The sequence below is a fragment of the Lichenostomus cassidix genome, chromosome 21, assembly GCF_008360975.1.
Source record: "Lichenostomus cassidix isolate B80296 chromosome 21, HeHo_3.0, whole genome shotgun sequence".
In the NCBI taxonomy this organism is placed as follows: domain Eukaryota; kingdom Metazoa; phylum Chordata; class Aves; order Passeriformes; family Meliphagidae; genus Lichenostomus; species Lichenostomus cassidix.
The window spans coordinates 4,682,302-4,703,279 of NC_139501.1; the positions used below are offsets into that span (position 1 = coordinate 4,682,302).

At 38.7% G+C, this 20,978-nt stretch overlaps 1 protein-coding gene across 5 annotated transcripts in view; it reads right to left on the minus strand.

Annotated features, from left to right (window-relative positions):
* Nucleotides 1–20,978, minus strand: part of VPS13D (vacuolar protein sorting 13 homolog D) — a 92,387-nt gene that overhangs the window by 39,167 nt on the left and 32,242 nt on the right. For 3 of the 5 annotated variants that reach the window (XM_085080013.1, XM_085080012.1, XM_085080011.1), the window contains exons 37-62: nucleotides 20,455–20,544; nucleotides 19,293–19,433; nucleotides 17,979–18,101; nucleotides 17,266–17,340; nucleotides 14,992–15,097; nucleotides 14,444–14,596; nucleotides 13,692–13,827; nucleotides 12,658–12,705; nucleotides 11,764–11,914; nucleotides 10,925–11,135; nucleotides 9,897–10,144; nucleotides 9,078–9,269; nucleotides 8,396–8,522; nucleotides 7,784–7,926; nucleotides 6,802–6,932; nucleotides 6,338–6,513; nucleotides 6,099–6,222; nucleotides 5,273–5,508; nucleotides 4,382–4,490; nucleotides 3,602–3,762; nucleotides 3,167–3,275; nucleotides 2,273–2,452; nucleotides 1,891–2,007; nucleotides 1,428–1,577; nucleotides 1,122–1,271; nucleotides 207–303 (exon numbers count right to left, since the gene is read on the minus strand). In XM_085080013.1, the coding sequence (XP_084936139.1) occupies nucleotides 207–303; nucleotides 1,122–1,271; nucleotides 1,428–1,577; nucleotides 1,891–2,007; nucleotides 2,273–2,452; nucleotides 3,167–3,275; nucleotides 3,602–3,762; nucleotides 4,382–4,490; nucleotides 5,273–5,508; nucleotides 6,099–6,222; nucleotides 6,338–6,513; nucleotides 6,802–6,932; nucleotides 7,784–7,926; nucleotides 8,396–8,522; nucleotides 9,078–9,269; nucleotides 9,897–10,144; nucleotides 10,925–11,135; nucleotides 11,764–11,914; nucleotides 12,658–12,705; nucleotides 13,692–13,827; nucleotides 14,444–14,596; nucleotides 14,992–15,097; nucleotides 17,266–17,340; nucleotides 17,979–18,101; nucleotides 19,293–19,433; nucleotides 20,455–20,544 (3,684 nt within the window). The remainder of the gene's footprint in view (nucleotides 1–206; nucleotides 304–1,121; nucleotides 1,272–1,427; nucleotides 1,578–1,890; nucleotides 2,008–2,272; nucleotides 2,453–3,166; nucleotides 3,276–3,601; nucleotides 3,763–4,381; nucleotides 4,491–5,272; nucleotides 5,509–6,098; nucleotides 6,223–6,337; nucleotides 6,514–6,801; nucleotides 6,933–7,783; nucleotides 7,927–8,395; nucleotides 8,523–9,077; nucleotides 9,270–9,896; nucleotides 10,145–10,924; nucleotides 11,136–11,763; nucleotides 11,915–12,657; nucleotides 12,706–13,691; nucleotides 13,828–14,443; nucleotides 14,597–14,991; nucleotides 15,098–17,265; nucleotides 17,341–17,978; nucleotides 18,102–19,292; nucleotides 19,434–20,454; nucleotides 20,545–20,978) is intronic. The other 2 variants (XM_085080015.1, XM_085080014.1) reach the window with 1 other exon arrangement.

Genomic DNA, 20,978 nt, shown 5'->3' on the forward strand with positions numbered 1-20,978 from the left:
TGTTCCTGGGTCACCACCTGAGCTCTGCAACAGGCACAACAGCCATGAACAGCTTCCCAGGGGCAACTGAGGCATTTCCAGCTCTGTTCAAGAGTGGCACATCCCAAATAGCCAAGAGGGTGCTGCTGTTTTCTATTTATTTGATATGCAAAGGTCATCAGACTTCTGTACACTGTAAAACTGGGCTGTGCAATTTTATACCACACCTGATTCTGACTGGTCGTAGCCAAAGAAACTCAATAGCTTCAGAAGTAGTTTCTCCTCAATTTGAACTGTGAACTTTCGGGCAGTGATCATCAGATGCTACAGAGATAAACAAGTCTCAGTTTACAGCATTAACACCAGAAACATAATCCATGTAAGCTATTAAAAAGGACAATGTGCTCTATTTCAGTGGAATATTTTCACTTTAATGGATTTGTAGCAAGACTCCCACATTCAAAATGTCTTTGGTAGCTTCCTTCACTTCAAGTTATCTACAACTAGTAATGATTATTTCAATTTTCTGGAAGGTGTTGTGCTTTATTACCTAATCCTAACACTTCAAAATCTTAGCTGCATTTTCAACACTGAAATCAGTTGTTTGTCAAAACAGAGTCACAATACATGTGTGAAGATTCCAAGTGAGAAAGAAAGTCTTGACAACCAACTCAGTTTTGCCCTCACAATACATATTACAGTTAGTGGATAAGTTTCCAGCCAACATTTCCAAACAGCTGCAGTGCACAGAACAGGGTTTACACTGCAAGATAACAGCTTATCAGAGAGAATTTATGACCTTATATTCAACTCCTGAAGAGCAAAACAGAGATATTCTGGTTCATTATGCTACCATTCTCAGGAGAGAATAACTGCCTTGAAAAGTAAGGTCACTGACATGGACAGACAGGAGTCTGGACTGATTTGTTACATTTTTAAACATATTTATTACCCTGTTCATCACTGTACCGCTGCTTTAAACATGAAAAGGTGGACACTGTGTCCTTTAAGCTTCAGAATTGATTCAACTAAGTGTGTTTCACAAACCACTGAATTCAGATTACAAGTAAAAATTAAGAACAGGAAAGGTCACTTAAGCAAAGTAATACCTATGGTGCCACAAACAAAATATTGTGGTTTACCTTGTATGTATCAGTCAGTGCATTTTTACTAGGAGATTTCATGGTATTGATTTGCACAGCAGGCCCAGCGTCCAGGGGCTCATTCTCACTCATCCTGGGTGTCAGAAAGAGCACAAAAGGCCGTGTGGTGCCAATAAGTTGGTTGTCCACCTGCAGAGGGGACAGAAAACAGAATTCAAACTCCAGTTATACTTAGGAATTAAAATCTCCATCACAGCTCTAAACATTTTTCAAACTCATTATGACTCAAAAAACTGAAGAAGACCCATGAATAAATAACTGGATTTGTTCCAAAATGGCAAATACCTGTATGTCATGCACACTGAGCTCCAGCACCTGACTGGTTGAGAGCTGAGTGTAGTGGACATTAATTCTGGTGAAGCATGCAAACACAAGCTCTTCAGGGACTTTGTTGACCAAAGACAATCCTATTCCACCTTCCAGTTTCACAAGCACCTGGGAAAAGAAGGGAAAAAAACCACCACTAGCAAACCAGCACTGAAAAAACCTGTGATATTAAATACACTTTTCTGCAAAGAAGTTTCTTTTTTATCTCCAGAGAGACTGAACAGCTCATTAACAATCAGCTTTAGAATCAAGAGGGTTAAGGCATATTAATCCAAATTATAAGAATGAGAAGCTGCAGCAGGAAAATCTACAATTTCATAACACAAGGTCATCATCAGAAGTTACTGACCAACATCCCCCTCCCAAAATCTAGAAAGGAAAATGAAATAAAAAAAGACAAGAACTAGTTGTCATATCTTACTTCTAATTCCTGCTCTGTATCTGGACTTTTGAACTTGCGCAGATCCTGTTCTGTAACTGGAAGTTCTTCTCCTTCACTGCATGAACGATCATTTCTACGTTGTTTAAAATCAGTTATCTGAAAACAAATAAATTACTACAATGGTCACTTTCCTATATATAAATAACAGCTACATGGTCCTACCATAGAAAATAAACTCTTTTTTAAAAAAAGGACAAGGAAAACTTTTGTAGTAACTATTTCTGGCTTATGGTATTCCCTTCCCCTTAATATCACTATAAAGGCAGTTTTTTGTAAGGATTTAATGATGCAATACACAGAAAGAGTATTTCCAGTATAAATAAATAATGGAAGTAGATTCCAGTTAAGGAAGCACTGTCACCTGCAGAACTCTAGTTGGCCCATCTGGGATGACTGTCACAGCCAATACTCCTGAGCCAGGCCTCATCTTCTGGTTTGTGAACTGCTGTTCAGGTGGAACTGGCCCCAAAAGTTCAAGTGAGGTGTCAGGACCTAGAACAGCTTCAGCTCCATCATGAAGACCCTGTATTCCTCCCTTTGCCTGGAGAAATAAAACAGAGTAAGGAAAAAAATTAAGTAATTTAGTGATGGTTAAATACTTCAGATAACTATGTACATAGATTAATTTAAAATTGTATTGTACGGAATGAAAAGAAGAGAAATCCTGCAGCATTTTACTTGATATTACTAAAGTTTCTGGTAACTCATGTTTAATCAGTTTGGCAACCAAAAAAGAAACAGCCAAGATTGATAATTGAGTAATTGATAATTAGGCAGGTAATACACAGTTAAGTGGGAATTAAGTATTCCCACAGCACATTTAAAACTGAAGTTATCACATCATCAAGTCCTTCCTGAGAAGTTTTCCAAAATGATAGAAAGCTTTTTAAAAGATGAATGCTGGACCTCCAGATGAGAATATAAATCCTTACTGAGTCAACAACTAAAGAGAGCAGCACAGAGCTTTTCTGGTTGCTTCAAGCAGGAACTTGACCACAAAATGATCAATGTACTATCAGTACTAACTAAAGCAACTTTCTAATTTCTAATTAATAGTGCAAGATCTTTTACTATTTGAAATTAATAAGAACATTCAAGGATAAACTTAAAACTTCAGTTGTTTGCCCAAGTTTGCTTTGCTCTGTATTCTGAACTTGCCTCAAAGCTTTCAGTTCACTTCAATACTAAACCCAAATGACTCTGCTATCTCCACCAGCAACAACCAAAACTAATTCAACACACAATCAGTACTGACCTGGACAACAAGCCCATGGATACCACAGGTCAGCTTCCCATCCCGAAAGCTCCACGTCTGGGTGGTGCTGCGGCGCCGATCTGGCCTCCTCAGCATCAGGGGCTCATACCTGCAGGGGAAGCCTCAGAGCTCAGAGGAAGCACCTCAGCACCTTTATTCTGCACTCATGTTAAGGCTGAACATTTATTTTGCTCCAGCTCATTTACCTAATCTCTTTTCTGAAGTGCTCTTTCAACAGACACCTCCTGAAAATGCATCAGCTGAGCTTTTACGAGGATTTCCAATTCACATAGGGGTTGTTTATAAAACCAGATAAAATCCAGCTCTTTCACATGGCTTCAGAACAGTCTCTTTCCATATTCAGAGGATATCATACTGTTTTCAAGGACATGGTTAGAAGCCCCAGCAGGCTCCTGAGGAGCTGTATTTCAGTACCTGTTATCTGTGACAGCTGCCAGGCCTGCGATATCCAAAATCATGCTGGAGTCCTCGGAGCGAGGAGAAGGTTTGTGGGGGTTGTGAGGAACTGAAGAACCTTCATGGCAAAGCATTCCCGTGTCTGTCATCCTCCAGAGCTGTGATCGCTTTCCTGGCTCCTGGTGCAGAAAAATTCAACATTTAAATACAATACAGAGCAAATATTTTTGTTCTGTTTTGCTGTCGGATGCTTTGAATTATAATTCTTGGAATGACTTGTATATATTTAACTTCAGAGCCCTGAATTAGAATTAGGAACTAGTTTGGATAAAGACTTCTGTCTGAACTCTGATAATTCAATGAATACACAACAACAGCTAAATGCTGAGCTGCATTTACAAGCTGTTTTTCAATCTCAGCAATATTTAAACAAAGCTTCTATTTCTTAAGAGCTCCAGAAATAGATGACTTGGCTTACAATGCTCCCAGAAAGGAAGCTTGTCCCACCTTGTGACTTCATGAGAATATCCAACACACAACTACCACATTCTGTTGTCTTGGAGGCATTTACAACCTTCCTTTTTACTTTATTCCAATTCTGTTTTCTGTCACCTTTATCCCTATAAAAGTCTTATACAGAAGCACCACCACAATTCAAAATAAGCCATCACTTTGGAGTGTCTTTCCACCCTTTAAAAGTTAGAACTTTTTTTTTATCTTCTCCTACTCTCAGCATTTGATTTTACTTCAGCACATAACAACAGTATTATAAGAAAAAAATCAAATGTGCCCTAGTACCTTCTTTTTGAGCAAAACTCTTTGAGTCTTTGGAGAAACATCAAGGACAAGCTCTGCATTTGCAGCATCTTTATTTGAAGTGACTGGTCTTGCACTGGGCTCCTGTAACCTGGAACACCAAGAAAACAGCATCATGTTTGTTCCAAATAGCAGCTTCTTTTGTAGCATGAATTAGCTCTGTACCAAAATTCAAATTGGAAGTTTACACTCCCAATTCAGCCTGTCAGACTAATGTTTATATTGGGTTTTTTCCCCCTCTTGTCAGGAATTACCAGGGCAAGCTGTCAATTTGAGTACATTCTTAAAAAGGGCTTTGACTTCTCACTGGAACTAGGAACTTCACAGGCAAAACAGATGAATTACAAAGACAATTTTTCTACCTTATATTGAAAAAAGTAACAAAGCCCTCTGTCAATCTCCCAGAGCTGATTTCAGTAGCATATAAACTAGTGCAAGTTTAAACCTCACAGGCACGCTGGAAATCAATGTGACTTGTGATAAAGTGTCTTTTATATAAAAGAACAAAAAGAAATTAAGACCCCAGAGAGGACCCCAAACATCCTGACTCTTCTGAGACCACACAGTAGGGTCACAGCAGATGCCAGAGGCTAAATCTTCTCACTGTGTGACACAATAAACGGTGACAAGCTGCACCTCTAAAGCAAAGGTACTATGTCCAAATGAGGTAAAATACACTAATCACTCACTGCCAGACAACTTCTGGATTTGGCATTTCTTCTGCTACTACAAGGTAGACAGAAGTTTAGCTCCATGTGAAAAACTTCTGAATGGCAACCATTAAGAGAATATTAATTATTAATAAATAAATAATAATAATTAAAGCTTAATGTGAACATTAAAAATATTTCCATCTAAGATACAAATAATTACCCTGAGAAAGTGTATGTAGCAGCAATATAGATGAAGTTTTCATAGTAAAGCTGTTTGCTGTCCTTGAAGTCATTCATGCAGCAGACAACTTCTGAGGAGCCTGCTCCTTTCACAGTCAGGGTGATGAAGGGAGGCAGCACTGGCTCATCCCATGCATAATCCAGAGTAGCCATGGGCTTCACCTCGGTGGACAGCCTGGGCTCCACCACCCCGTGCTGCTTGAACACAACTGGGACCTGGAAGTGAGGAAGAAGGAGTCTGTTCATACAGGATTTGCTCAGAAGATATACTTTTTGCTATCATTTGCTCATTTGCCAGGAGTTGATCAGTGAAATCAACTCCTGAAAGATGTTCAGATCACTTCCTTTTTTCCCCCCCAAGTCATTTCATATGCATATTGTTCCGTTCAGCTCTCAATTAAAGAGAGTCTTAAAGGGATGAGAAACGTCAACTTTGCTCTTATCTGCTTTCTATGGTTCAAAATACCTTCAGCCCCATGGCAGCATCTCAAACCCTGCTAATCTAAATTACAAGACTTAAACAGATTAAAAAACATGACTCTCATTGATAATACTTCTCTTCCCTTTAAGATTTTTAAAGCACCCATGAAAGCCACAATGTTACCACTATTATTTGAAAAAGATGAAGTAGCTGTGTAGTACCAATTTTTACTAGAACTTCAGAAAACTACAATTATTACAGACAAATACACAGAGTTTCATTTTCTTTCATTACACAAGTCAGCTCCCACTTCTAATAAATACAGAAGAACTACTTTTTTTACTAAAACTAGTAAAGTTAAAAATATGGGGTTTGGTTCTTTTACCTTGGAGAAATTGTCGATGCGGAAAGGCGACGGTAACTGGTCAGTGTCACTGAAGGCAACGCGGTATGTGGCTCTTTGCAGGGTAATTTCTACTCTTAAGAAGTAACATTTTCCCAGGGTGTCCCTGAACAAGAACACAGCACAAGACAGGTAAACTTCTGATAGGTATTATCTGCAGTGTTAAACAGCTGCTTCTATCGAAACACAGCAGCTGCAGAAGATTTATAGGTCACAGCTACCTCATATTAATGTGGAATGAGTTGTTCTTGTTGACCTCAAAGCCCCCAGACCAAATGCAGTTTGGCACATCCAGCAGCCTCACACACAACAGCTGATCATAATCATTCCGTGGCCAGTGGAACACAACACTGGAGCCAGGGAGGGTGGAGATGTAGCCATCAGGATTGGATGCTCCCTAGGAACAGAAATTGATAAATAATTGGTAAATAAAATAATCACACCACTGAAAAAGCCACTATTAACCTATACACCTCTCAAATGCAAACACAGCCATTCTTCTGGCAGATGGAATAGCATTCCATACATATATTCCAATAGCATTCTTCTGCCACTGGAATAACGAGGAAGATCCTCCTAACCAGCCAACAGTACTTTCAAGAACAATGTTTGCTCTTCTTGGTGAGCAGATGCTGTGACTAACTTCAGCATTGTAGTAAAAAGTCACCAGCAGGAAGCTCCTTACCTGACCTCTGGCAAATTCCCTCTGCACAAAGGCCAGTTGGTGGCTTGATCTGTTGTCCAGCAGGTAGCGGGGAGCAAAGGTGACCATGCAGGTGTCAATGTAACGCCCTCTGCCTTTTTTAACATCAATGCCTAGGAAGAAAAACAAGGTGGAAATAAAGCTATTATTCACAAAAGGCAGCTGACATAATGTATTTTGGACAACACAAGTTCTTAGATTCCTGAGATGCACTCTTTGTGCCCTATCACTGCCTTGCTTATTTTAAACAGTAAATGTAACTTTATGCCATCTGTTACCCTCAATTTCTCAAGTCCAACTTAGATACTGAAGATAAGAACTGAAGATAAAAAAACCCTAAAACAATCCCCAATTCCAAGTACATCAATGCACGTAATTATTTCACTTTCAGACAAATGAAAAATTCCTCGAAAATCACTGTGGAGGAACTTCTAGTCTCTCATTTAATTCAAAACTAAAACCTGCTTGTACTTTATGCACACCAGGAGAACAAGGAATCCAGAAGCTGCACTCCTGCACATCAGCCTATGCAGGCACCAGCAAGAAAAACCCATAGAAGCACCACATGGCTGAACAGTTACAGTACACAGACACCCAAAATAATCAGAGTAACATCATGGGATTTAAAATGTACTTGAAATTAACATGCAGGGGGAATAAAGACAGAAGGAGACAGAACAGTTTGACAATGCAGTTATTAACACACCATGAAATGTAAAATTAAAAATAACTGAAAACTAATTTTTAAGCTAATAAAATTTGAAACAAAAATATAAAAATACTTAGAATACTATCTTTCGTTTAATTTTTTTTCTGGACCCTCAAAAGCCGTTAAGAAGATTTGTTTCTCTGCTGCAATTGTTCTGTTCCCGGTGTCACTGACACTGTATCTCCACAGGATTTTCCAATGTTCCCATCACATATATATAAATGTCACCAGGTTTTATATATATATATAACCTACCAATGTTATAGATGAGGCCTGGTCTGTTTCCATGCTGGATCACCTTGAGGGCTCTGACACCACTGCCACCATCCAGGGAGAAACCCTGGCACCAGCCAGGCAGCCCTTCAGGATGGATTCCTTTGCCAACCCGCATTGTGCAACTAAGGGGAAGAAGGAAACACAAAGATTTACTCATTTAAAGGAAGGATCAGGTAACAACATGATGCTGGAGATCAAACACATGCCCAGGTAGAAAAAGAACATCTGTGTCTGGATATAAAAGCATTTGAAGCTAGGATAAATCCCTTATTGAGTGACTCATGCTGCATTTCTGCCATAAACCCTTTCAACACATTGGTCAGCAGTCAGTGGTCATGTCCTGTAAAAAGCTTGGCTATTTTCAGACTGATTAATCACAAGAGCATTTGTGTGTCTTTTATTTTTGAAAGAAACAAAACTTACAATTTAGAATAAATTCAGACACAATGGAATTAGCCAACTAAGGAGCGTTCAGTAGGAAATGTCCAAAAATCCAATATGCTCAATACAATATTAAAAAACTTAATAATTTAACAGGTCATCTTAAGACTTTCATCTTTGCAAAGTTCCTCTTAAACTCTTCTTACTTACAAGTTTGGCTGTTCTTTATCAGCATAACAGAACAGCAGTGGGCTGAGGCTTCTAGCAAGCTCATGCTCTTCAAACTGACCAGCAGCATCTGTTTTTGCATTATCTTGTCTGAAGATAAGTGGCAATCCTTTAAGTAAACAAAGAAGAGTGTTAAACTACATGTCACCTTTGCACAAATCAAAACTTCAAATTAAGGAACAACCTAAAATATTTTGGCTGTAGTATAGCCATTATTGTGCATGAATTCTTCATCTAATTCTTCATCTAACCTGCTTAAGACTGCTGTTCACAGCTCCAGGTCATGAGACTACTCCATGCAGACCTGAAAGTGCCAGTGGGAGTTCACACAGACTCACTGCAATTCTGACCTCTTGCTTTCTCAAGGCATTTCAGTCTTTGAAAGTAACAAATCTGAACAGTGATCTGATCTTTACTGATTTATTTAGAGGTACAATAACTCATGTTTGAAAATCTGTAATGTAGCAGCTCAAATATCTAAGTCATCTGCTGTAACATGCATCAAACAGCAGCTGCTGGCACTATTAAAAATATAAATTCCTGCAATCTTTATTCCTCTTAAGTAGTGTTTAAAAGCTTTATTTGGCTAGAAAGCAAATCAAAATACCACAGGAAATCCTTATCATCATACAGGAAATCACTTCATGATTACAACAAAACTCGCCTGTTTTGTTGATTAACCAATATGGAGCTGAAATTAGGATTTTCAGAGAGCCTTCAGCACGACACACAATCCTTATGGTCAGATTTAGCAGCCGTTTGTTGATATCGTACAGTCGCATCCGCACCATGTAGTTTTGTGTCCCAGGAGGAATCAACAGCTCTTTGCAGACTGGGAAGTTCTCGAGCAGAACTCCTATGAAACAAAACAAAGCAGAGAAAAAGAAAAAAATCACCCACACAAACATGAGTTTTTGATAAGCACTGAAGTTGGTGTTGTATAAGTTGATCCTCCTGAATATTTCTTAGAGCTCACCCTGATTAACTTTTAAATCTGCCCAGGGTAGTAAACTCTGAGCTCATGAAGAAATGCCTCAATTTAAGTCACAAAAAGCAAAACAAGTTCTGTAAGGGACCCTGCTTAGGGCTGATTATTGCTTTAGGCATCACAGGTCCAGCCAGTGTTGAAGAATTCCATACATACTTTCAACACCAATTATTTCTGTCAGAAAGAGAAGAGCAAAACCACCCAAAACATTAGGAACTTATTTATTTCCCTCTTTACCAGTGTTCTCTGAATTTTCCACTCTCAGGAAAATGAGAGCTGAACAAGGAACATCCTAAGTGACAGCTGACAGACTTGGGGGAATGATGGCAATACTGGGTTGGTTTTTTCCCCAGTGTGTTCACCCGCAACCCAACCAAATCATCATATAAATGCTTTCTATTTTCCCATGTTTCCATTCTGTGCCGTAGTTCCTTGCAGAAACAAGTTCCCTGGAGGCACAGGGGATCAGAAATGGTACCTGAGCAGAAGTCTTACCAAGTTCAATGTTCTGGGCTGTGTCAGCAGTGTGCAATGCAGCCTCTTTGCCAGGCTTCAGTGTCCCACTGATGGGCAAACCCTTCACGTAGAACTCCAGCTCACAAGGCAGCAGGTTGCAGATCACCACCGTTGGCAGGAGGTAAATGGTGTGCCCAGGCTGCCTGAAAATCTGCTTAGCACTGTCAGAGAAGATGCTGGAAGGCATGTAATCTGGGTAGTTTTCCTTCTTTATAGCTACACAAAACCTGGGAATGCCAACACACGTGAGAAGTTCATGAATTTGACAGAACAATTGAACCTGCCTTTCTGTATTGTACTAAGTCCTCAAATGACCTCTAACTTCAGGATCAATAAGAAAAACAGTGTTTAGAGTTGTTCTCCACATAATCACTCTGTAGCTTATTAGAAGGTATTTTGTATTTATGTCTGACATTAAGACAACAGGAGTTTTCTGATTTTATTCAAATATTTAATTTAGTTCCCCAAAAACTAGTCTATTCAGCGACCTAACAGAAAATGGCTATTAGAGATTATCAATTTACCAACTTTCCTAAATTTGTAAAAGCATGTTCTCAACTACTGCTACTAAAAAGAGATTTTAACTATTAAAGTAAACTATAATCATGTCCTTAAACATAAATGCTGAATGTGTCCTTCTTCCCAGTAGACATATCCTTGCTCTGACCACTTGACACTTGAGTTTTTCACTAGTTAAGGTTAAAAATTGAGAGTAGTTAACTTAATGTAAGTTCATATTCTATTTTCTAACTTTTTCTTTTTTTTTACAAGAAATATTTGTTGTGTGGTTTGTATCCTCAGAAGTTTAACAGACACTGTCAGAGGGCCTTCAAGGAGCCCTGCAGAAACAGAGCAGCTACACCTCACTGCTTTCTCACCATTCAACAGACCCAATAAAACATCCCACTAAACTGCAGCAGCTTTCATCTCTAAGCATATTTTTTCCTGTTACTTTCCCAGGATTTCATTTATCAGAGCTTACAGAACAAGAGCCAGGCTTTAATTACCTGAAAAACCGGCTGTTTTCTGACTCCATGGCGTGACACTCCCTCTTGCTGCTGCACACCTCTGCTGCTTTCTGGACATTAGTCCAGTGAATTGGAGCCTTGCAGAAGAAAACTCCCATTCCTTTGGGCCTGGCTTGCAAACGCCAGGATGTGAGATGTAATGGAATAGCAAAGGAATCTCCTGGCATAACTGCTGGAAGAACTACAGGCTCTGCAACCAGAGAACAAAAGACACATCAAAACATGCCCCTTTACTGAAAACCATACAGTGTTGAAGTCTCAAATTTTCGAAGCAACACATTTAATTTTAATATAAATCACTTCCTGTTTTTCGCATGTTTCAATCACCAACCTGTTATTTTCAGCTCTATTAACAATCTGGCAGCAGACCAATTTTGCTGTGTAAATCTGAAACAGCCTAAAAACTTGCTAGTATTCAAATTCTTTAGTGAAAATGCTTGTTTCAAAAAAAACCTCATTCTTTAAACATTTTGGGTACATTATCAGCATATCATTACATTTCTACACTAAACCTTTGTGTGGTAACACCAAAACCTTCTAGACTGCTGCGACACAGACAACTTTGCTACATATAGAAATAAGATTCAGTCTTTACAGAGTCTGTTTATCTGAGCAACAACCAAAACATCCTACTGGGCTCTCCAGTTCACCTTGCTGACTATTTTCTTCTTAACATGACCCTTTTCCTCTCCAGGGAGGTTTATCCTGGTGTGAATCATTACAGACAGTGGTGAACCTTCTCGGGGAGAAAGCTGAACTCCCCACAGTATATAGGGAATTCTGTAGGAATATGGGACAGAGGAGTTCCCAGCACTTACTGTCAGGGGCAGAAGGACTGTCCAGCCGCAGCTCCATGGGAATTTCCAGCTTGTTCTTCACCATCAAGGCTGAGCGCACTGTTATCACCTTCCTGGCGCCGCCCTCCATGGTGACTTCAAACACCACACGAACTGGAGGCAATGAAGAAAACTGGAAGATATTTAAAAGCATTAAGAAGCTCAGGTAATGAGTGTGTCTAGAAGAGGGACACCTCCAGTATGAAGCACTAACTGCTGGAGAGAAACTTGCCAACTGAGTCCAACCATGTGCAACTCCTAAGGTGTATAAATAGTTTCACAATGGTGGTTTATAATCCTTTATCTCCTCCTCAAAGCACAGTAAAACTATGAAAAAGCAATTCCACACACCACTAACTCCATTATCTTCTGCAAAATGATCCAAGTTCAAATAAGAGCAATACAGATCCTAAGAGAAGAACCTTATCCATCATCTCACTATTACATTATTTAACAAATCCATGGAGTTTGAAGTCGCATGTAATTACCAGTCACTCATCATTCCCAACTGAAAAATTAGGTGGAGCTTTCTAAAAATATTCCTACTTTCTTCACTCATAGCTGCCCTTCTGCAGTGGTGTTTTACCTTCTACATTACATGAAGTCATTGCCACTTTGATCCTGAAAACATCAGTTAGTATGTGCTTACATGCTAGAATTCACATATTGCAATTTAAAACCCATTTTTCAAACGTTTATACTGGTGAGGAATGGCAAGTCATGGATATTTGTTCTGATTTGAAAGTGCATTTCGTTTGCTTAGATTTTGTTTCCTTTCTATTGAAAAGGTTGTGGAAGGATAGAAAAGCCAGGTCACTTGTAGAATTACCCTACTTTGATTTAAATAACTCTCAAAAAATGAAAATATATACTCACATAGACTTGTGGATGAATTATATTTGTTCTATTTATTGGGCTTCCAAGCTGTGAGGAAAGTAAACAAAAAAGTTAAAGTTGTTCAGTTTTTAAGATACTGCTCTCAGCTTAATACAGAACTTTACTACAGAAAAATAAACTTTCATCACTTTGTGTTTCTGACCTTCAGCACAGTTTGGAATCGTGTCAGAACTAGATTAGCAAAGCCTGTTTGTAATACTGCTTTAAAAATAAATGAAGCTTAAGGAGGGTTTGTTGTCAAGAAAACTTCTACAGGAGATGTTCCTGGACAGCAATTCTCATAAATTTGCATCCTTCTCCTTCAATATTCAAGTTACAGAGAGATTATAATTTTTATGCTTCAATATAAAAACATCAGAAACAATTCAAGAGACCACTGGCTCTTGTCAGCAGTATCATGAAATCAAATTGAACTCTGTTTTATACCAAAAAGATCTCTACCTCCTATTGTCCTGTGCTCAAAAACTTCCAGTAGCTAATCTTAAAATTTAGCTAGTTTTGAAATCCACATGATCATTTTTATCACTGAGACTCCACCAAATGCCAGTCTGCTGATTATTACAACTGCATTTCCCTTCATGACAAGTATATTTTGTCTACAGAGCCACATACTTCAAAAACAATCTCTAGGCTTACAGGAAATTACCAGTGTTGTTTATTTTAAGCAAATTAAACACATGAAAAGCATTCCTGCAATAAAAGAAACAAAAATAGCTGCTGAAATGTTGGGCTGATTTAAAGCTCAGTCTCCACGAGTGCATGGCCTGTCACTAATACATTTGTTCTGTCACTGGGAGTTCTGCCTGCCAAGCACAGATTAACTGCTGACTGCTCTGGCTGTGGTTTGGTTACAGTATTGCCATTTAAGAACTCAGCAGCTCCAAGCTCTCCCAATCCAGGCTAACTGGAAAGAGGAAAATCTCATAAGCAGCTGCTTTTAGATCAAAACCATGCAGAGACATCATTACTCTTAAATTGCATATTCTTTTAAAACATTCAAAATCAGAACTTACAGTAGAAGAGGAGGAGTTCTTATCTGGTGCAGCATATCTGAAAAATGTTCCAACTTTGTCTACAGACACTGGACTGACTTCTTCCCAGCCATTTACTCTCACTTGCAACTGATGAATCCTCAGATCATGTGTGTGCCTACCAGGTCAGATCAAGTTAAATTACTATTAAGCATTATTATAACAGAGTAAACATCAAACAGTTTCAAACCACAAACATCCTCTGGATTCTGATAAAAGAATCTCACTGAAGTGTTAAAAAGTCTCAAGAGTTTTTCCATTTCATGGATAGATGGACCTGATTTTATGTCTTATTAGTCCACCTTCCCTAAGGAACACACAGACACACAACTATGTCACAAAAACAAAAGCATGCTACATACTTGTTAACAGGCTCTAGTTCTTACATCTGGTAAGAACCAACACTGCCCCAGTAGTCCTTTAAAATAAAGGACACTAAAATAAAAAGGATTTGTAAAATAAAGGATTTGTAACTGAGGCCCCCAAGTACTTCTAAAAGCTTCTAAAGATCTAATTCACATCTAGGAATAGCTGCCACCAACACCAATAGTTGCTGCTTTACTAGAGAAATGGAAATTTCACTCTGTGCAAGAGAGTATTAAAAACAGAAACAAAACATTAACAGATTTTAAAGAAATCCACTTTGAGTGTGACACCTGCCAGTGCCTCACAACTATGACCTGTGTGCTCCACATACAGAAGTGTCAGAACATCTCCCAGCCTGCTCCCCTCACCTGTGTCTGAGCTTCCCTCTGGCTTCAAACTCAAACGGAACCTCTTCCCCAGTGATAACCTCTTGCCATTCACTGACATTGTGGGCATCATCCAGCAACGTCTCATTCTCCTCAGGAACAACACCTGGACTCCCACTGTGAGACAGAGCAGCCCTGTGAAGAGAATCACAGCACTTTACAAACTCACCACTTCAAGTAACAAGTGCTTTTTTAGTCTGCCTCAGGCCTCCAGTGAACACATTCACACCATGAATGTACTTGACTGCTTTCCACATTCTGCTAGGTCTGTTGCAAAAAACAGTCTTTTTTGTTTAATAATAAATTGTACTTGACTGGTCTCCACATTCTGCTAGGTCACCTGAAAAAAACAATCTTTTTTGTTTAATAATAAAACTATCTCAGTGTCAAAGAAGAGGCTTTTAACTGAGTAAAATTGGGAGTTGCCTCCATGTCTCTGCAAAACAAAGCACTGAAAACAACAGGGTTTGGCTGACAGGGAAGAGAAGTCAGACAAATCTGTTGGAGGTGATCCCCCAAGAGCTCCTTACCGGGTTGGGGTTGTAGTCAGGGTGGCAAACCAGAGAGTGCAGCCAGTGTGATTCCTCAGAGCAAAGGGGACAAAGGGCTGCCTGCGCTTTGGGGTCTTCATTTCAGCTACAAAACAGAACACAGACTTGTCTGAATGCCCATGAGAGACATTCATCACATGTTCATGTGGGATGAGCTACAATGGCTGGAGAACAACCTGCACTAACTACAGAAAAACACATTGAAGAAAACAGGATATCAGATTACTTAGAAAGTTTTTGCAATTAATAACTACTGCAGAAATGGTAAAAAACAAACAGAAAGCCTTCCCCTACATCAATCCCCCTTAGAAGTGAGTTTAATCTACATGTTCTTTTGTTTCTTTCTATCAAGTCTTATAAAATACTATGCCTCCAGTTACACTTAACATGTAGCAAATCTACCTAAAAACCCAAGCATAATCAGTAAGTTTTTATGCAGGTCCAAGTGCTCATGAAATACTAAACACACATCCACTTTTAATTATCATTTATGTTGTATTTATTGTGACAAATACAGGGTTAGCCAGCACCCCATTTAAAGGGACTTTTAACCTCAAAGCCTGAGCAAGTAGAAATATTTTCCTATACAGGACAGAGCCTATTAAACTATGGAAAATAATTTGAGAGTAACCAAAGGCAATCTGGTTTTGTTAAACTGCTGGGACTGCAAAACACCAGAAGAAGATACTTCACCTCCCATGCTAGAAATTTGTGCTTGGAAAAATTCTAACAGGCACACAAGTGTTACTCTCATCTTCCACACTGCAGAGCATCAAATCTGTGAAAATACTTACCATGTTTGGATAGAGGAAAAAACCCTGTCAAAGTCCAGTAATTTACTTTAAAAGGAAGATAAATGGCTGCTACCTACATCCACACATCTTTTGGTATGAGAGAAGTGGAAAGAAGGCACACACAATAAATCAGCTGCTTAAAGAGAGGGGAAGACAGAAATCTCTTCCCCAGACCTGATCTGAAGTCACTCCAAAAGGTTTCCAGAGGCAAGCAGGGGGGACATGGGGAGGGCAGGAAAGTTTTTGAAGGAGTTACTGATGATAACAGACAACTTTCCTCCAAATCAACAAACCCCTATGTATTGGCCATGGACACTTAAATCTGATCTAAAGCTTAGAGAGAAAGTTCTTTCCAATTAAATGGCAAGAAGATGAAAATCCTTGAAACTCAAAACTCTGATTTTTGCCAAAAGCAAATACATGTTTTTAGTGTTGAGTTTCACTTTATATAATTTTTTGGCTAGCCCAGGTTCTACAAAATTAGACCAGAAGCCAAATGAACTTTTACTCTGGTGTTTAATCGATTGCCAATTTATCTTTGGAGACATTTAAAAAAGAATTTTTGGGACTATGGCCTGATTTTCAAAAGAAATGTAAAAGTTGCATTTCAAGATTACTGCCTGAAAGAAAAAGACTATCATTACCAGGAGGACATTTTCATAATTAATTTAGTAACTCAGCTGCAACCTCTATTAAAAGCCAAGCAATAAATATTAGATGTTTTGCTGCTTGATTTTTAGTGGGAAAAAACCCAGAAAAATATTTCAGAAAAATAAATCCAAAATCTTCCTTTTTAATTTTTTTTTTTTTTTATTTTCTAAACTCAGAGAAAATATTTCTAAGGGGCACTCAAACTTTCTAGATTTCTAGAAAGCTTTCTATCCTCCTATCCAGTAACTTTTCTACAGGGCTACATATTTATCAAGTGTGTTATTTGTCTTCCATAATGTCAAAAAATGAAAAATCTTACTTTATACTGCATGGTTTTGCCCAAAACCTGCCAAATAGAACCCAAACAAATTAACAAATTACTTATTAGGAATGTTTTACTTCCTAAGGCTTACTGAAAACAGCCTGCTCTTCTGAAGGCATCTGAAAGTTCTAAGTACCTAAATATGCTAAATTAGGCATAAATATGTATATTGAACATAATGGGGGATATTTTTAGAATATAAATAAAATACTGTGAATGAACTTCCTCACAGTTTTCCTACATAGGGTTATATTTCTCCATTCTTTACTGAAGGATCCAGAGAATGACAGGACAAAAAACTAAATTTAGCAGCCTAGGAAAAAAGTAACTGTTATGTTATTTGGCTTGAGGGTTTTTTTGGGTTTTGATTATTTTGAAATAGAGATGCCAATCTACCAGCAAGTCCCACATACAGCACAGTATTTATTGTGCAAGAGCCTTCTAAAGATAAAAAACCACCTTTTGGTGTCTGGGTGCTTACAGTACCTCTAGCATAGATCTGATGCTCTAGGTTAGTCAAACTGGCTGTACTCCTAGTTCTAAGGTAGACAAGAGGAAGGCCTGGCAGACAGGAAAGACAAAGTTAGCAAAAGGTGAGAAAAACCACACAAATACAGGTACATCTTCCCCTGCATGCATCAGGGAAGATATACATCATGCAATTACGAGTCTCTAAATTGGTTTACACTAAGGTGGCATTTGAATTGACAGAATTCCTTCCAGAAGGAACTCTGGCAGAAAAGAAGCTGAACATATCTGCCATATATCAAGATCTATTACTTAGGTGATTATTTCACAAAAAAATAGCATTTTTTTCCAGAACCTCAGTTATTTAGGTCTTTGGGGTACAGAAAGAAAAAGATCCTCTCTGCACTGCACACAGCCTAAACTCAACACTGATTTAATCCTTGACATGAGAGTCACTCATTAACTGAGAGTGGCACACAGAAAGGAAGCAGAACTAGCAGTGCAAAGCTCTTAGTCAAAGCTAAGCAGCCAGAAAGCTTTTTGTTTTCAAAGAATTGAACACAACAGAACAGAAATCAGCTTTTTTGTCTTTTTTTGTTTTTTTTTTGCCACACATCTCTAACAATCACTGTATGCTGTGAAGCCCAGATACTTCTGTTTGTAATACATTAGACAGATGACCATGTGTGTCAGGAGTGTTTCAAATAAAGTGTGATTAATGAGCAACATACTCTGCCCAAAACATGGGGGATCCACCGAAGAACCCATCCAGCCTTCTGAGCTGATTACATTCACTTCTTTGTCCTGTTTACAGTAATCCTCCATCCAGGACTGCTTGGTACATTTGTATTGCTCTAGAGGAATGGAAGCACAGACAGCCAATGTCTCCGAGGTGGCAGTAAACAAAGTCATTGAAAAGTGTGTTAAATTCATCACACTCAAGTTACTTCACTTTAATGGCAGAAGTTTTACTTGACTGCTTTTTCTGTGAGTCACTTACATAAGTTAAAGACAAACAACAGCTCATAAAATCACAGCAGCGTCTTAAAAAACAAATATATCCCTAAGATTTTATTTTTTAAGAAAACTTTCAGTGGAATTTGATGTTCTTAAGATACTCCTATGTCAGTCTAAGAGCTCTCCCTGCTGAGGCAGTTAACCTAAAATATTTTCATGTTAGAAGCACTTCCTAGGGTTTTGGGGTTTTCTTCTTTTTGAGAAGCAGATGAACATTCCTGCATAAATATCAAGACACCAATTGAGTCCTCTGGCACAGTATTAATCACAAACCAGCCTCACCACTTGTTATCCCTGGTTTTAAAAAGCATCATCTTAGGAATCATTGATTTGCTTTTTCTCCTGCCACCTTGGCTCCCCTCTTTCTGCCAAACCGCCCAGTTTGGTCTTCTCTTGGGGGAGAGAAGACCAAGGAAGGCTACTCAGTTACATCTGTAAGCTCAGCTGTTGACATTTTTTTTATTCTGCCCACCAAATAATTCAGAATGAGCAATAATACTCCTGGGAGATGCACAGCAGCAGAGCTCCACAACACAGAAGCTCACATGAAATTGGAGTCAATGATGAACAAAATACTTTGATTTCCAGAGGTGGGAATTGACAGCTCAGGTGCTCAGAGACTGCAGAACTGAAATGAGTAGCTCCCCACTGCACCTGTCAGTGTACTGGAAAACGATGAGCTTATCAAAATATTTTTAAGCACTGTGAAGTATTAGATGAAAGCCTGTTTCTGATTAAAAATAAATTTCAAATAACATATGAATTTGATAGAATTCATATGACCAGAGAAAGAATCCCTCCTAACCTCTAAAATATGCAGCTCATGTCTTTACACTTTCACAACATCTGATAGAACACAGGCTGTCTAAACACACACCTGCTACAGCATCCTGGGAAGCCTGGAGGGACTTGGGCCAATGGCACTCCCTCCAGGGGACACCAGCAGCACTTTAACTAGACATGCCTGTCATTTTCAGCAGTGAAAACCAGACAGTGGAGTGCTGCTCTCAGGGAATATCCCCACCTACCCATGAGGACAGAGGTGATGTTGATATCCAGGCGTGGTTTGGCCTTCACTTCCAGCTTCAGGCGGGAAGGGTGGAGGCGACTGGAAGCTTGTTGTTGCCAAGACACTGAGCAAGGCCATGGCTCAATGAAGGGTTCCCAGCCTGAGAGAAACACAGATCAGCACATCACCTCTGCTACACCTCTGTGGAGGCCACACTGGAATGCCCTTTACATATTTAATAATGAAACTTTAATAATCAGATCTTTTAATCTGTGGTCAAGATGAACTTGTAAGCCCATGGATTTAATTTAATACCTAATACAAATTTGTATTAAATGTTATTCTTATCCTCCATTTAGACAATGTATACTATGTGTAGGGTCTTGCAGAAATATCTTAATTCCAATTGAAGCACTAGAAGGCAATTACAGCTCTATATTTAAGCTAGCTGGAATTAAGCTCTCTCAAACAGTTTTGACAGTGGTTTTCACACAATTATATGTAAGTTGGCTATTATTCAGTATCTCAAAAGATAAAGGCCTAGAAGCTACTAAAGAAAAGACCCTACATACTTTTAAAAACAAAGTAATTTTTAAAACCAAAAACATTACCTTGTTATTGACAGATAATTTTTGAGTGCTTGTCACTAGTTATATAACAGAAGATTGAGTTTCTCAATTAAAAAACCCCACACAACTAGATTACTTATTTTGTCAGTATCTGGCCTGTGTTGAGGCCTAACTTTTTTTTTAATATCTAAAATATAAATTGTGATGGTCTTCTTATGTTAACCCTTTGTCTTCAGCCTCATTACCTGTCCTCATATGTTTTTCCTTCCTGAAATACATCATAAACCAATTAAAGAGAAGGGAGAAGAGAATGCAGAGACAGCTTGCTATAAAACTGTCATTTTGTTGGATAACCTTTTCATGCAATTCCATTTGAAAACTTGAGTGCCAATTTCATATGAGCAAAATCTCTACTTTCCACATCCCTCCAACTGACCTCAAGTCAGGCTATCTTGTCTAGGATCACATTTGCTCTCACATACAGAGTCCCAAAAGTCAACCTTTCCCAATCCCTTAGAGGCATTTGAAGGTGGGCAAACTTCAGGCTCCTGTAGTAGGAAAGGCTGTTTGCTAAACTGAAATAAGAAAACAACAAACCCCCAGGTATTTCACCTGAAAGCTCACGGTTGTAATAATCTCCAGAGAGGGTAAAATGAGCAAAGCCTTCAGGGCTGGTTCTCAAACGCTGGAGGAAATTCAGACCTGGGAGGGGAAAAAAAAAAGTGAAATTTAAACTAATCCAAAACAATCAAGCTCCCTGATTTTGTGAACTGTCAAGTAAGAATGGAAGGTTTTGTCTTGTCTTTTAAATTGAAATGGTACGAAAAGCCTATCATAATACTCTTCAAATAACATTTGGAGACAGCCACACCTTACAATACAGAGCCTCCCTTGGGTTCTGCTCAGGACATATTCCATTTGTTATGTGATGTAAAAAGGGCAAACCAGAATCTTAACCCTACAAAGACTGAAATCTTCTTAAAACCAAAACTTAAACAATAAAGAAACGAACAACAACAAAAAAAAAACAACCCCCCAACCCCCCCACAACCACCACCAAGCCACTGTCAGCTGAAATTTGACAAGTTCTGACAAACCAGAGCATGGTGCTGAACAAACCCAGAACTGACACTCAT